This window comes from Calidris pugnax, unplaced genomic scaffold (assembly GCF_001431845.1).
Source record: "Calidris pugnax isolate Ruff unplaced genomic scaffold, ASM143184v1 scaffold68, whole genome shotgun sequence".
Classification (NCBI taxonomy): Eukaryota; Metazoa; Chordata; class Aves; order Charadriiformes; family Scolopacidae; genus Calidris; species Calidris pugnax.
Genome location: NW_015090921.1, coordinates 5,196,506 through 5,212,836, shown reverse-complemented (window position 1 = coordinate 5,212,836; position 16,331 = coordinate 5,196,506). Strand labels below are relative to the sequence as shown.

Here is a 16,331-nt window from a genome sequence, read left to right as displayed (position 1 = left end):
TGTTTCCTTCAGTGAATATTTGTCAGCATTTAGAATTAATTCAGTCCTGATTAAACATGTGGATAATACCACATGCATATGTACTTTTCATTTAAATCAAGGCATGATAACTTCCCAAAAGTCTGCTTCAGAACTCACATTTTTCCTTCTGATTCCTTCTGATTCTTTTTCTTTTTTCCTTTTTTTTTGAAGGACCATGTCAAACTTGTATGAAGATCCCAGCTGGTCCCAAAAGGATCTTAAGGAAACACTCAAGGATACCAGAAAGCACGTGCTCAAAAATAAGTTCTTTACTTGTTTCGCCCCCGATCGTCTGAAATACTATTTGAAAGAGTTGTGCCAGAGGGAACAGGAAGGACATCAGATATGTTTCACAGATCTATGGGGACTCATCATTGAAACCATGTTACATGAAAAGGTACAATAGCAGCACCTTTCTCTTCAGATTCCCATATGTAGTGAATATAGAGGTGAGGGCAGACAGTAAATCAAAAAATGATTGAGATTGCAGGGACCTCTGGAGGTTTGTCTTGTCCAACAGCCCTGCTCAAGCAGGGTCAGCTAGAGCTGGCTGCCCTGAACCATGGGCTTTGGAATAGGTCCACAAGTGAAGACTCCACAACTTCTCTGGGCAACATATGCCAGTGTCTGACCATCCTTACAGAAAAGGGGTTTTTGCTTGTTTGTTTTTCAGACAGATGCACAACTTCTCTGGGCAACATATGCCAGTGTTTGACCATCCTTACAGAAAAGGGGTTTTTTGCTTGTTTGTTTGTTTTTCAAACAGACATCTAAAGCACATGCCTTGGTGGTATCATTATTTGTATTTGCTGGCTGCTCTTAACATCACATCTGGTACAGCAAGGGTGGGAATAATGAGAAATAACAGGAAATTTGTAGTAGGGACAACTTTTAAATTAATTCACGTGTGAATATTTAAATGAAAGTCATGCTGTTCTTCTAAAAGAGCTGCACAGTGTGACAAGGCAAAGAAAAATCACAAGCACAAATCCAAAGACAGTATCTCTGAGTTGTTAATGGCATTATGTCACCCTGTAAACATTTCCACCAAAAGGCAATGTTCAGGTTCTGTTTTAGTATTTGTGAATATTTCCTTCCCAATAGACCATTTCTCTTAAGAAAGAGAAAACATTGCCCAACAAATAACTCCACACACATCCAAATTTATACTGCCCAAGCACAGCACGATGTGAGAGACTCCCTGGGGGTGGCTCTTCAGGGAGTTGTGAGTGTCCCTGCAGTGCCACAGCCCTGTCCCTGGGACTGGCACCACCCCAGGGAATCCCAGTGCCACATCCATCCATCCCTCCAAGGGCTGCTCCAGCAGCAGCTGCAGCCCTCCTTCGAGAAGGATCTGAACTCAGCACCTTCTCAAGCCTTGGCACAGCTCCCAGACCATCCTGTCCTTTCCATCCTGCCTGACCATGCAAGATGCTCCGCAGCAGAAGCATTAATGGTCAAGGCTCACTGAATAATAACTCTGTCTGAGGCTTGGCTCTGTCAGAGGTCTGAGGAAAAGACGGTTTTCTGGGCAGTCAGGATAGGGCTCACTCTTTCTGAATGGAGTATTTCACGCCAAGAGTGCTTTTCAAATATTACCAGCCATTTTCCTGAAGTAAATAATGTGAATAACGACATTTTCCTCCTACCACTGAGTTCTCAGATTGTTTTCAGCCTATGAATTTAACTTAGGGCTATTTGTGTGCTGAAGTGCTGGGGCTGGGGAGGGCCAGAGGTAGAGATGATAGCATCTCTCTCAACTAAACTGTTGGGAAACATCCTGGTTGGAGTCTGTTGTGCACTGTGTTGTCAGAGCCCAGGCTTAGATTAAGCTGGAGGCTCTTTGTGTCGTCTAACTGTCCTCAGCTACTGTCCTTCTTCAAAACAGGAGGACTGCCATAAGCTCACAGATCAGCAGCAGGCACTAAATCAGGGTCAGAATCCCCTGCCCATCTACCTCTCTCTCAATGTGAAGGATAAAATCAGCGACCAGGATTTTAGAGGTAATAATACTCCAGAATCGCTTTTAACGTTTAATCCCAATAAGTGTCAATTTAGGAGTAGGTAAAGAAATCAGTTCAATGCACAAATCCTCTAAAGGGCCAATCCAACTAAAAGTAGAATTTTAATAGTTAAATTTTTGAACATCTTAGTATATTCAGCTGTATTCACAATCACAAGCAGGATGATGGAGGACATCATCATGAAACTACCTGCTAAATTACCTCAGAAATCTGTAGTTTTTAGAGAAATTTAGATGTAAGAGGACAACTCACTCTTAATGTTCAACACTGTGAAATATACAGTGAATAAATGTCTGTTTGCAAAGCATGCAATTCAGAAATGAGTCTGCCTTAACCTGGCCAATATCATATGTTTTATTCAACTAATTTGTGCCTCTGCTGCTGTAATCAGTCTGTCTTGTGCTTTTTCTTTCAGAATGGGTGGAATTCACCCCTTATGAGGTAGGATTCCCAAAATACGGAGCTTTCATTCGTGCAGAAGATTTCGGTAGTGAGTTCTTCATGGGTCGCTTGATGAAGAAAATTCCGGAATCCAGAATCTGCTTTTTGGAAGGTGATTTGTTGCTCTGTGGAAATGTGATGTAATGTAATGTAATCCACTCCTGGGCAAACTCCTCTTCTGAAAGAAAGCAGTTAGTATATTTTTTATCTGTCAGGAGCAGTATATGGTAAAACATTAGAACTGATAACAGGTCACTGTCTGCAGGACTTTATCTTTGCAATTTTATCCAGTTGAACAGATTTATTTGATTTCATATGTGGTTATGTTTACTGACATGAGGCCTTCACAGTACTTTTATGTCTTTGTCAGCAACAAAAGTTGTGTAACGCTGCCGCTAATTAAAATCACCTGTCTCTTCGGCAACCTGAGTCTCTAAAATACAGCCTTTTATCAACAATGTTCCTGCTGCAGCTAACCCTGATAAATCCTTCAGGTTAACAATTACATTTTGGAGTGGAAATAGGTGGTAATATTTGCCTTTTTTCCTTCTTGTGTAAGAACAGCAAGCGCAGCAAGGAAATCTTTTTTTCCCTTTGTGAAAGCAATCCCTTGCCTCATTGTTCTTCCTGCTTCCCCCAATTGCATAAAGGAAGTTTCAGGGTTTTTTTGAGAAGACTCTTTGTCTATGTGGAGATTTCACTACAGCTAGTGGTGAGGTGTAAGGAAAAAGTCAGAATCTCCCCGTCCCCAGCTGCGATGTCAAACAAGGTAGCCAGGTTTCCCTTTCGGTGGTCAGAAATGCCAGCAGGTCACCAGCTCCCTTCCTCGCCAGGCTGCCCAGGTGCAGCCTCTTCTGTCATCACCCTGCTCCTCCCAGGACCTCCAGGTCTAGTTCTGCAGTTTGGAAGGCTCAGGAAGGCACCGTGGCACAGCTAACCATGCCAGGTGATGGTGTTTTCTCAGCCTGAAAGATGATTGCAGATAGGTGGCAGTCTGGACTGCCATCAAGTCTACCACATCTGCTAGCAGAAGGAGGAACATATTAGTGAATATGCCCCAAAACCTCACAAATCAGAGAACAAATCAAAAAGACTCCTATATTTAAATCTTTTAAGTCAGCTTCCTTATTCCAGGGGATATTAGTGAATCAATCTTGAATGTTTTCGGGTTGACAGTCATGCATGGTAACAGCATACCTGTAACAGGATTATGCTTCAAATAAAACTTTTAGAATTACAAATGCTGGGAACTTGGGGAGTAGCAGATGTTGAGGACAGGCAGAAAATATTAAATTGAACTTGACAAAATGTTATTTGCCACGTAACAAAAATGAATGTGTTAGCAGATACACCGAAAACACTACCAGCCCTCTTAATACATGTAAAAATCACAGAATTGTAGGGGCTGGAAGGGACCTCTGGAGATCATTTAGTCCAACCTCCCTACCCCCATTTATGTCAATAAATTAGATTCTTTATATATATTATGAATTCATATACCAGTTTATAAAGATAGTCCCCTTCTATTTGTGCACTAAGACAACATAATGAATAAAGTTTGCTTAAGAATGCAAAAGGTACTGAAGGTCATTGTGAATGAAAATGCTGCCAGGTCTTTACTGGTTTATTTTCTGTCAAATATATCCTACAGGGATCTGGAGCAGTGTGTTTTCTTTGAATCTTATGGATGCTTGGTATATATCTGTGCATTCAGAAGACTTCTGGCATAAGTGGACCCGAGACAAAATTACTGACATAGGTGGGTTATTTTTATGCTGTTATTTTAATTTTTTTTTTTTTTTTTTTTTTTTTTACCCTCTGTGCTACTATTCTCTCACTGAAATTTTCAAAGCCATTTTGGAATTTCCTCTTCAGAGATTCTGTAACTGACAGGGAAACTAGAAGGAAATTCATGACGTGTGTTACAGTACGGCAACCATTTCAGTTGTGTGAGAAAAGAATCTACGGGATCTGTCACAGGAAAAAAAAAAAAAAAAGAAAGAGAATAGCCTTCACTATGAGCCATTTGCAGAGCACAAGGGTAAAACTAGAGAAAAATATCCCTGTAGATTAGGAGAGGCTGGAAGCCTGCCCTAACAACTCACAGTCTCCCAGTTCCTCTCTTGGAAGTTGGAGCATGGCGTGAGACTTCACAGAGACAAGTGCAAACAGCATCCTGCCGTCTCTGGAGTCTACAAAGCATGGATACAAACTTCAGTACTGTTGGAAGTCATTCCAAACTAGTCATAAGGAAGAGATCTGCAAAACACGCTACCTAATTAAGACAGATCTGCAGGGTGGGATTTCAGGGGGAAATACACCAGGCAGACATACTACAGAGAAAAGAGATGAGAAGGAAGAGAAATGTACCAAAAAGGGTATTTTATTTTATCTTCTTGCGCTTGTAGGGAGTAGTTTCTGGTTGTTAAAACAAGGAGCTTGCATTTGCCAGTAAAGAACGTTAATTATGTTTGTGGTTTTTTATGTGTGTGGCTGAGAGAACCTGTAACAGAGTAGCAAAGGAAGACAGGGTAGGTGCAGGATGTTGTAGTAGATAAAGTCATAGAAATCAAATAGACTTATAGTAGGTGAGATGGACTATTTCACAGTACAAACATGGACTTTATCACTGTGGAGTGAGAAGAAGAAATGGACTTTTCAAAGCTTAGCTGAACAAACTGTGGGATTTGTGGAGATCCTAGACATAAAAAGAGAAAGAAGCATCCAAGTTTTGCTAAACACATTGAAACAAATGATGATTGCACAGATTGGCATCAACAGTGAAACCACATACAAGAACTGCTATTCTTTCTTCTGCAGATGATGAAAACCTGTTCCCTAAAAGACCAAATGAGCTGGATACCCGAGTGGTTTGTCCCACTGACAGCTTTTCAGACATTTTCCGAGATATTGCCATGTTACGGCCAGCAGCTTCAGAAATCCATAACTTCCTGAAGGGCCTCCAGATGAACAACAACTACCTAGAGAGCGAGTTTTCCAAATGGAAAGGTATGGTAACAGCATCCTGCTTTTGGCTATATTTTAAACCATCCTTGTGAAAAAAGAAACAATGCTTAGGAGGTTATCACGCCGAGTTTTTGTTCTGTTCCCATCCTCTTATAATATTTGAAACTGTTTGTCGCTGAAAGCTGAATGTAGGTAGCAGGAAGGCTTCAAAAATAAGTTCTTAACAATTTCATGTAGTTTGGCAACTGACAGATGAGAAAGATCCTGATTGGTCAGCCAGTGTATGTCTGCTGATGTGCCAGCCAGTCAGCCAGCCTGCACGCTTGTGGCATGGCACCGATGCCATCATACGCCGCCTCTTGCCTGGGCAATACTCAAGGGATGTGGGAGGCAGCCCTCTTTCATGTTACCTTTTTACTTGTAAGTAAGGTATAGCTTTTTTAACAGTATCTCCTCTTACCCATTTTGGGAATCTGTGTTCAGTCTGGTACCAGATTTTCCATGCCCCATAGTAGATGTGTGACTGTTCTTGTAGCAGGCAAAGCATCAAACATCTTTAGTCTTTAGCGTGTTGAGACAGTGAGATGTTATTTTAATTTTTTCCATATTAAAAGAAAAAAACCAAAACCCCCAATCTGATCAGTCACACACAAAACCAGGGGATGGAATTAACGCTATTCTCCTGAGCCCCGAGTTAATCCCTCTTAATTAGAGGAAAGCCAAAGAAATTGCAGAGTAAATAGTGAAAAGAGGAAGCTGGATGAGGAACTGAGAAATGACTGAACTGCAGCTATCAGCTATATAGGTAGGTCTAAGAGCCAAGAAAAGCTGAATTCTCTTTTTGTTCACAAGTGACTTTCCTCAGCACCTCTCTTGCATTGAGCACCTCCTCTGGAAAAAAAAATAAAAAATAATGCTTCTTTTCTAGACTGTGAGCTTGACTCGCAGCCCAACCACCTGACAGCAGCAACAGACTACCTCATCCTGATTGACACTGCATTTGCCTTTGCTACCAGTTACCCACCCCTTATGAGACCGGAAAGGAAAGTGGATGTCATTTTGCATTTCAACTACAGTTCAGGTTCCCAGACAGGGGTGAGCCTTCTACATTCTTCTTTACTGATTTCTCTCTTTCATCACTGAGTTCCCAGAATGGCTGATCCGCTACTCATAGAAACTTTTTCCCCCAGTGAAGTGTAAATAAGCTAACAGCTCACCAGGATCACATATCTTTATTGAACAGTACAAGTATTATTAGGAAGTAGGCATTTAGTAAACTGAATTTGCCCATTTTTATGTGTAAATGTGTTTTAGCTGATTTGAAGGCAGTCAGATGTAGAATGAATGAAGCTAAATGCATTTAAAAACTGTCTAAGACTCCTCGATGCAATCATACATAGTCTTATGCATGGGAAAATGTACATTCAGGACAATTCAACTGTAACAATAGAAGGGTTTGATGCAGAAGACCAGATACGCAAATAAATGCAAGAACAGTTTGTATTTAGGAGCTTTAAATTCCTTAGGAATATAAAGTTGCCTAAAGGCAGCATTTTTAATATCTAAATGTGAGGTGTAGATTTTCAAAGGCTGGGATGTGGACCCAAGATCCGTCCCACTCAGTTCTGGCCTTCCAGGTCTTGGCTCCATATACAGTCTGTACCTAAGCAGATTATATGCCATAATCTGTCAGAATTTGGCCCTTAACCCGCAAACATTCCCAGTGACATTGGGTTTTAGTCAAATTCAAAATGCTTCCCTGTGTTCTGATGTTTTCTTTTGTTGTTTTTTTTTTTCCTGTTGTGGCAACCAGCCCCTGAAAGAAGCCTCTAAATACTTTGAAAAACAAGGAATTCCTTTCCCTACAAAGGTGCCAGATGATCAGGAAACCCCACATCTGAAGGAATGCTACATTGTTGGTGACAAGGAGAGCCCAGAAACGCCTATTGTGATATTTTTCCCTCTAGTAAATGACACCTTCAGGGACTACAAAGCACCTGGTAAGTTTACTGTTACCCATCACTTTAACAAAGGCAGAGGCTGCCGCCTTCTCTTTTTTACTGTGCAGTATCTGTCCCTCAGATCATGCTGTAAACACAGATTCAGACTCTCTTTGCTTAGATCTGAACCATATCAAGAAGTTTAAACTATGTACATTTTCCTGGATGGTAAAGCAGCAACTGGGATTAGCACATATGCCTTTCTTCAGATTTCTTCTGGGCTTTACATAGATAGATTGTAGAGTTTACTGATAAAAGTATATTCTGTTTATCTGCAGTGGCAGAAATGAACAGAGTTACTTCCTCTCATACTCGTCATCCTTTCCTCTTAGAGAATGCTCTGGGGAATCTACATATTCTGTTGTTTAAAATAATTTCCAGACTTACAGTTAGGCAGATAACCTTGCAAACAAAAGTGTGAACTAGCAAAGTGATGAAAATATAACACTGAGCCATGCTGACAGTTTCTGTTCACTCCAGTGAGTTCTACTTTGGAATTTAAAGAGTTTCAATAGCAAGATTGCCAGTCACTTCAAAAGAGATGAAATCTAAGTCCTGGTACCATATCCCACAACGCCACACCACCTCTGTTCATGCCAAAAGTTTCAGTTACTCCTTCTCCAGATGATAAAATTCCTAACTCATGCTGTGAGAACACTTATTTTTCAATCACTTCAAAGTCCCACAGTATACTGAGAACCAAAAGTTCTAGGCTGGTATATGGTACATTACATTTAATAACAAAACAAATGCAGAAATTACTGTCCCAGTTGTATTAACTCGTTTCCTTTTTTAAAAAAAGTAAGTCACAAAAAATCATGTGGTACTTTTGCTTTGTAGATATTCTGGATTGAGTTCATTGTACATTTAAGGTATATGACTGGGATTTTGAACGGGATTCAAATAGTCTAAGGATATTTACACATGTACACGTACCATTCTACTTCAGCTCTTAACACCAATCAGATAACTGAAAGGCTGGTTTCTGCAGTTGCCCTTTGTAGAAAGAATTACAGAAAGGAGAAAAGGATAAAGAACTAGCACAGGAACAGAGAATTAGCTTCTGTGCTGCTCTGTCAGGGAGTTTGCCTCCTCTCTCCCACTCAATAATTTCCAGAACCCAGGGATGTTGTGCCTAACTCAGCTACCTAAGATCAGGTGTACATCAGATGATGTGTAGATGCTACACGTCGACATAAGTTACCAGGGAATCTAAAATGGGGTGTTACTATGTATGTAGAAGATATATTTGAAGATTTGCATGATATCTGCATATTACATACACTGGAGGGAAGCCTGTGCTGCCCAACCGGTTCAGCTGGTAGCTGCAAACTGAGACTAAAGGGAAAGAGAGAAAAGGAGTCCTTGTCGAGCCCCGACAGGTGAAGTCTCAGCTGAGCTGACATGGAAGGGCTCAGCCCATGCAGTTTTTTGGGAGGGCTGCCACCTTGCAGCTGAGACCTGACCTCCATAGCAGCAGGATGGACGTTGCAGAAAGTCCTGGGAGGCTGGGAACGGATGTCTGCCCTTTGTTAGTGACAGGCAGAGCCCAGCTGAACTTAAAATGCTTCAGTACCGTGCCCTAGTGCAGTCTGAATGGTACAGCACGTGAAGTATTAGTTCAATCACATGAACAGGCAGGTTTTTCCATAGCTGGCTCATTCATCAGCTTGTTCAGCAAAGAGAATTTAGATCCTGGGCAGTAAACAAGTAAAATTGACATATTCAAACTGGGTTAATTCTGCACTGGGTAGACTATTCCATGATCAAGCAGAAAGGGGATTCTCTGTGCGAGGCTTAGACTGTTCCACTTGAGCTGTACCAGTCCCTTGTAACTATGTCCGCAAAGCCAGGAGGAATACATCTGTCAGACTTGGAGAGAGCCTCCAAGGACAATCAGAACCCTTTCATCAGTGTTGTTAGATTGGTGTTGTTAGAGAAGATTCCCCAAATGCGTGTGGTCCTTTCAGTGAGAGAGCTGCTGACTTTTCCTGGTGCCTGCTCCCCTGCTTTGGTACAGATGGTCCAGGTATCTGGACTAACATGGCCAAGTAGGCTTCTTGCACTCTCTAAGTGCAGAGATCAGGAAGGGCAAGTTTGCCTACTGTGCACTGAGTGTATCATGTGAAACACACCCCCAGCTCCCAGGAAGGGCAAGTTTGCCTACTGTGCACTGGGTGTATCATGTGAAACACCCCCAGCTCAGTTTTAGTGTACAGATGTATTTCCACCAACTCAGTAAGTGGCAGTGAGTCTAAAACAGCAGGTAAATTAAAACCACTCATGGTTTTGAGCTGTCTAGAGCACTGTCTAGAGCAAATGGCTGGGTCCAAGCTGAGATCAGCTATTATCTTGAATCACAGGTGATTTATAAAGGCCCTAGAATACCAAGTTAGTTGATGTGTTTTATGTCTTGTGCGTCTATGAATTTGTTGAGATTTTGAGATTTCCAGGGTAAGCCGTGGGTATTTTTTTGCCCTGTACCAACAACCTACTGGGGAAGTCCCTGTAAATATTTACTCTGTGATGTGTCTATGAATTTGTTGAGATTTTGAGATTTCCAGGGTAAGCCGTGGGTATTTTTTTGCCCTGTACCAACAACCTACTGGGGAAGTCCCTGTAAATATTTACTCTGCGATACCCTGAAAAAAAAAAAAAAAAGAAAAAAAGAAAGTTCTGCATTAGTTTTGAGAAAAAAAAAAAAAAAAGAAAAAAAGAAAGTTCTGCATTAGTTTTGAATCTGGTTTCTACTGTCAAATGAATTAAAATAAATAAACTTGTCTTCAGACCACAAGATATGATGGATCTAATATTTCCAGAGATGACACTTGTGCGACTACCTGCCTAATTATTTTGCCTGGATTTGTGATATATGTTGATTATCCTGGGATGATGAAGTGGGCATGAAAAGTCCTTTCAGTGTCCCTGCCAAATCTTAGTGATTCAGGGAATATCAGGTTCACTCTCACTGTTGAGATTACTTAAAGAATGTAGCTTTTTATAGTAGTAGGTAGCTCAAGGAAATTACTGTAAATATTTGTGCCATCTGGTTCCGGGATATGTCCAGATAATGACTCTGTGAAGTCTCAGTTTAGATAACAGAATCTAGTTTTTTAGGTCTGGTTTTTGTATTTTTTTATAATTTTTCCCAGTAGAAACCAAGATGATGTAGCAGATTGTGCTAGAGCAAGTGCCAGGCTGTGCTGGGGGAAAGAATATCTATCAGGTCACTGAGAAGGCAGATGTACTTTTGGAAAGCTTGAATCACTGAAATACATGGATTTTCAGTAGCCTGTTTCTGGAGGCATGAAAGGAGCGTAGCGAGGGAAATAACACTATGTAGAGTCGAAGCTGGAAGGCACAGAAAATGGCAGTAGCTTCAGGCACATCGCCTGGAGAGAAACCATGCTCTCATGAGGTCCTTGCCGCTGTTGTCTGCTTTGGGAGAAGGGGAGGAAAGAGAAAAAAAGCAGTTGCTATTTCCTTGTACCTTGGTTAGAAGTAGGGTTCTGAGATAACTAGGAGACAGCAGCAAGTGGGGACCGGGGCTGGGAGCACATCAGTGCTGAGGGGGACTTGGGGACCATGTTGACAGATCACTCCAGAGCTAGAGGAGGAGGCAGGGAATCTCACCCTTCTGTGCTCAAAAGAGGAGCTACTTGTTTTGGCATTTCCAAGAGTACCCAGGACAACCTCAACTCGCCTCACCCACCAGCAGCTTCTCCACCCCCTGCTGCCGACCAAATATCCCAGCAATAAAACACCTGTGGAGGGAAAATTTTGGGTTGTGATCCACTGTGTGTGAATGCCTGAGGAATACCCAGACCCTAACTGCTTTTTGCTAATTAACCGAGTCACTGTTTGTCCCTTAGGTGTTAAACGTAGCCCCTCAGAGATGGCAGAGGGTGATGTTGATGTTGCCAATACCTGTGGTCCATATTACATAAACAATCTGAGTTATTCAGAGGAAGATTTTGACAAACTGGTGAACCTAAGTTACTACAACGTCCAGAACAATAAAGATTTGATTCTTCAGGCCTTGCGTACGGCCGTGGAGCGGAAAAAGCAGCACAAGAAAGAGCAACCACTGCAAAAAACACCCGATGGGGATGGGGTGTGTGTGCCTGACAGAAAGGGAACCCAGCATTTGGCCGACTGCCCAGCACGAGGGAATATGAAATAAAATATCTGTGAGTCTTGTTAATGAAGGAAAAAAAAAGGAATTTGATTAGGAAGTGAAGAAAAGCCAAAGAATGCTAAGAATAGCACTTCATTTGTCACCAAGAATGCAAAAGCCTGTCTGTCAGTAAAGGGAATAAACACAAAAAACCAGAGCTCTTCCTTAATGAATTAATGTGCTTCCCTCGTTGACAGCCTCAGGAGCGTGGCTAGGTGAGGCTTTGCTCTGCTCCTGCTTCCAGAAGAGACCTTTCAGGCCAAGGCCGAAATGCGTGGACAAGGAAGCGTGAGGAAGTTTGTGCTGATGGTGTTTGTGCTCTACCTGTGCTATAAAAACAGAGGATTGTCAGTCCAGAAACACAGCAGAGAACAAAATCCACTGTCTCTGAAACAAAACCAAGAAGCCCATTTGTGAACTAGGGAGTCTTTATGTGAATGTAAATAAATATTGAACTTTATATGATAAAATACTTTTTTGGAGTCAAGAGTTACAGCAAATAAACATTTTTCACAGCAAATACCTGTTAAAGCCATTTCTTTTCAGTGCTTCTTCCTCTATTAGCAAGACAGTTGAAGACAACATGCAGACTTGTTTCATAGCTGCTGAAAAATTATTCAAGAAGAAACTATGCCAGCTCCAGACCTATATGTGAACTGCCCCAGCATCCTATGAGTTTAGGATTACATTTAAGACCCATCTCTGCAAAAGTGGACTATTAAGCTGGACCTAAATGTTATTGATACATACCAAAGGTTTAAAGCTTTAAAGTTTTTGAGACTATTACCTCTGAAAAAACAAAAGAAACACAGACAAAGCAGATCTAAAATTGTGTATCTCATATCATCCACCCAAATGCAATTTTTTAACTTGCTGTAGAGTATTGCAACTGAAGTTAACAAAACATTAACTTTCAACTTTCTGACTCTTTGGTCATCACATCGACATGGCTCCTTTCAAGTAAGTGGTCTGGTTTTTTTTGACAGGTGGAATTCCAGGTCTCCACTGATTATTTTTCTAAATTAATTACTATTCAATGCTATCGATTTATTTAGTAGACGTCCTGTATCTACAAGCCCGTGTTTCCTGCAGGCTTCCCTGCTCCTCACTTCTGTTGTAGTATCCTTTTGTCAAGAGATCTTGTTATTCTGGGACAAAAATTGAAACAAATCCCTTTGTTACTGAAGGTCAGTGAGCACTTACCTGTGGTGCACGCTGCAGGAGCCCATACAGATCCTGTAAGGGCTGCATGCCCAGGGTTTACCTCCCATGGAAACAAGGGACAAAGACAGCAGTCGTGCTGATGCACGCTGGATCTCATCACAATATGGGACGGGATGCAGCCAGAGGGCACAGCCAGACCTGGGAATTTGGAAGCGCTCCCAGGTTCCCGTATACAGTTAGAGCTTTATTGTCTGAAGGGCAAAAATTATCCCACTGACAGCAGGAAGCCTCTATGCAGGAAGCCTGAAGACAAGCAGAACGAGGTGTGTGAGTGCAAACACTTCCCTGCCCTTCCTGCAGCTTTCCAGCAGCCACGAAGGGGTCACAGAGAACAATGAACACTTTACCCCATTTCAGAAAGCTAACACGAAATAATTATTACAGTATGTCTGAGTTCTCTACATTCAACAAAGAATACAGAGGAAAATGTCAGGGCTGATCAAAGAGGTGGAACAGCTCCCACAGAAGGGAATCTGCAACCTAGAGAAAGGACGGCAGGGGTGAGAGGCAGAGAAGAGAAAGAGCTAGGAAATCTGGAAAGAAAGAGCTATGAAATCTGGAGTGCCCTGTGGGGGACAAACAGGGAGTGACTGTGCACCTCTCTTCTGACACAAGACCTGGAGGGGATCAGACAAAACTAGCAAGCAGCAGGTTCAACGCTAACAAAGAAAGGTAGTTCTGCACACAACGTGTAATTAAGTTATAGACCTCCTTGCCCCCCAGTGCTGTTGTTGATAAAAGTTTACAAGTTAAAAAAAAAAAAACAAAACTGATTGGTGCATTCACTGGAAAATTTTTAAGGACTAAAAAACACAAAGGCTCCACACCGGCCTCAGTCCTGCACTGAATCATCAGTTCCCAGAGGCTGAGAGGACAGTTTGAGACAGTGTTGTACCTGCCCTCTTTCTGTGATGTTCTCCTGTCACTAAATACTGGATACCCCAAAGACAAGTGGGAAAGCAATCTCACCCCAGACTGCAATACTTATGTTTTTCACAGCTCAGATATTTTTGCAGACAATAAATGACCAGGAGTAGTCAGGCCTCCTAAAGATGTGGTAATACAAGACTCATTTAAAAGAAATTACTCAAGTAACGTGAAGAAGATGTAAGTAACTGCAAGGATAACTTAATTACCTATAGATTAACCTATGGGGAAAAGTCATGAAAATGAGAGGAATGCAAAACCAAACTATTTTTATACTTTATAGGGGATTTTAAAAAAAACCCCAAACAAATTAGGAAGCCCGTCAGCAAAGCCCTACATGAAATGGTATAAAATCTTTGACTCAGCATGGAAATTGCAACAAAAGAGTTGCAAAACACATGCACAGCCCTAAATAAAATGTGAAGCAAGGAACCAAGAAAAGGCAGAGTGGTTAAATCCTCAGGACTGAGCATTATTAAAGTCTAACATCTGTTCTTTGAGGAACAGCAAGAGGAGGAGGGAGACGGAAAGGGCACAGCTAAACCTGCTGATGTATTTAGAAAGGAGCTGAAGCATACAGAAAAAAGGTAATATTCAAGATGGAAATTAGGAGGAAGAAAGGTACATAGCTAAAAATGAACCAGTATGTGTGCTGGACCAGCAAAAAGGGATTTAAATGACAAGGACGTTGCAAAGGAGCCAAGGACATGAGTGTGCAACACAAAAGATCTACTCTTAGCATAATATTTACACACAGATCCAGCAAAAAATCCCCACCCCCTCACACCTTTTTTTTTTTTTTTTAACTGGGAGCCCAAGCTTTTGCTTTCTAAGTAGTGAGGGCGCACAAAGTTTTATGCTAGAGAAGAAGAAAAAAGTATTCATTTGACTGATTTCTTTGATGTTTTAATGAATATGGTATTGTATTCAATGGAAAATGAAAATCAATGGAAAAGGTGATCCTTCCAAGAGGCTTAAGGCAATTATCAACACCTGAGGGTAAAACTAAGGGCTGTATCTGCTACATGCGTCCCCGCAGCAAAATTTAGGTGTTATATTAAGAGTTTTCATATTAAGAGTTTTCACCGTGTTTAAAATAGTTACTCAATGTGGTAGCTAACCCCCACGCCTCTTAGTCACGCACTCCTTTGGCATCCCCAGCCAGCAACCATCATCGGGGAAACACGAGAAGCATCTGGGCGGGCGATCCTACGCCGGGAGCGGAGCCTTTCCGAGGGTCATTTTAAAGGGGCTGAAATTTTGGGGGGGCGGAAGAGCAGCAGGTACAATTAACCTCCGGAGGCGGATTGGGCGTTAATAAATAACGAAAGAAAGGAACACTCCGGGTCCAACCTAACAACATCCCCCTCAAAAGAAGCCCTGAACCCACCCGACGCCGAGGGGACAGGCGAGCGGGGCGCGGCGCGTTGCGTGTCCGGGAAGCGCCGGGCGCCGCCTTTCCCCCCCCCCCCCCCGCCCCCCGCCCCCCCCCCCCGCCGGCGGCTGCGTGTGCGGAGCGGCGGCAGAGCGCTGTGCGGTGGTGGCGGCGGCGGGATGTTCAGCTGGCTGGGGAAGCAGGGCGGCGGGCGGGAGCGGGGCGGCGTGGGCAGCGACGTGGTGCAGACGGTCACCGGGGGGTTGCGGGACCTCTACCTCCGCAAGCTGCTGCCGCTGGAGGAACACTACCGCTTCCATGACTTCCACTCGCCCGCCCTGGAGGAGGCCGACTTCGAGAACAAGCCCATGGTGCTGCTGGTCGGGCAGTACAGCACCGGCATGGAAAAGGTGATCCTTCCAAGAGGCTTAAGGCAATTATCAACACCTGAGGGTAAAACTAAGGGCTGTATCTGCTACATGCGTCCCCGCAGCAAAATTTAGGTGTTATATTAAGAGTTTTCATATTAAGAGTTTTCACCGTGTTTAAAATAGTTACTCAATGTGGTAGCTAACCCCCACGCCTCTTAGTCACGCACTCCTTTGGCATCCCCAGCCAGCAACCATCATCGGGGAAACACGAGAAGCATCTGGGCGGGCGATCCTACGCCGGGAGCGGAGCCTTTCCGAGGGTCATTTTAAAGGGGCTGAAATTTTGGGGGGGCGGAAGAGCAGCAGGTACAATTAACCTCCGGAGGCGGATTGGGCGTTAATAAATCCCCCCGCCCCCCGCCCCCCCCCCCCGCCGGCGGCTGCGTGTGCGGAGCGGCGGCAGAGCGCTGTGCGGTGGTGGCGGCGGCGGGATGTTCAGCTGGCTGGGGAAGCAGGGCGGCGGGCGGGAGCGGGGCGGCGTGGGCAGCGACGTGGTGCAGACGGTCACCGGGGGGTTGCGGGACCTCTACCTCCGCAAGCTGCTGCCGCTGGAGGAACACTACCGCTTCCATGACTTCCACTCGCCCGCCCTGGAGGAGGCCGACTTCGAGAACAAGCCCATGGTGCTGCTGGTCGGGCAGTACAGCACCGGCAAGACCACCTTTATCCGGTAAGCGCCCCCCCTCCCTGCTCCCCCCCTTTTCCCGGTGCTGCGGGACCGCCGACCGGCGCCCCGCCCGCTCG

At 43.4% G+C, this 16,331-nt stretch overlaps 2 protein-coding genes across 2 annotated transcripts in view; both read left to right on the top strand.

Moving 5' to 3' along the window:
- Nucleotides 1–12,267, top strand: part of LOC106892839 (cytosolic phospholipase A2 epsilon-like) — a 39,599-nt gene extending 27,332 nt beyond the window's left edge. Inside the window, exons 15-22 of the mRNA XM_014950381.1 lie at nt 193–418; nt 1,910–2,024; nt 2,461–2,598; nt 4,138–4,245; nt 5,307–5,495; nt 6,382–6,548; nt 7,267–7,453; nt 11,326–12,267. Of these exons, the coding sequence (XP_014805867.1) occupies nt 193–418; nt 1,910–2,024; nt 2,461–2,598; nt 4,138–4,245; nt 5,307–5,495; nt 6,382–6,548; nt 7,267–7,453; nt 11,326–11,636 (1,441 nt within the window). The 3' untranslated portion in view covers nt 11,637–12,267. The remainder of the gene's footprint in view (nt 1–192; nt 419–1,909; nt 2,025–2,460; nt 2,599–4,137; nt 4,246–5,306; nt 5,496–6,381; nt 6,549–7,266; nt 7,454–11,325) is intronic.
- Nucleotides 12,268–15,961: 3,694 nt separating this feature from the next.
- Nucleotides 15,962–16,331, top strand: part of EHD4 (EH domain containing 4) — a 32,272-nt gene continuing 31,902 nt past the window's right edge. Inside the window, exon 1 of the mRNA XM_014950342.1 lies at nt 15,962–16,257. Within this exon, the coding sequence (XP_014805828.1) occupies nt 16,019–16,257 (239 nt within the window). The 5' untranslated portion in view covers nt 15,962–16,018. The remainder of the gene's footprint in view (nt 16,258–16,331) is intronic.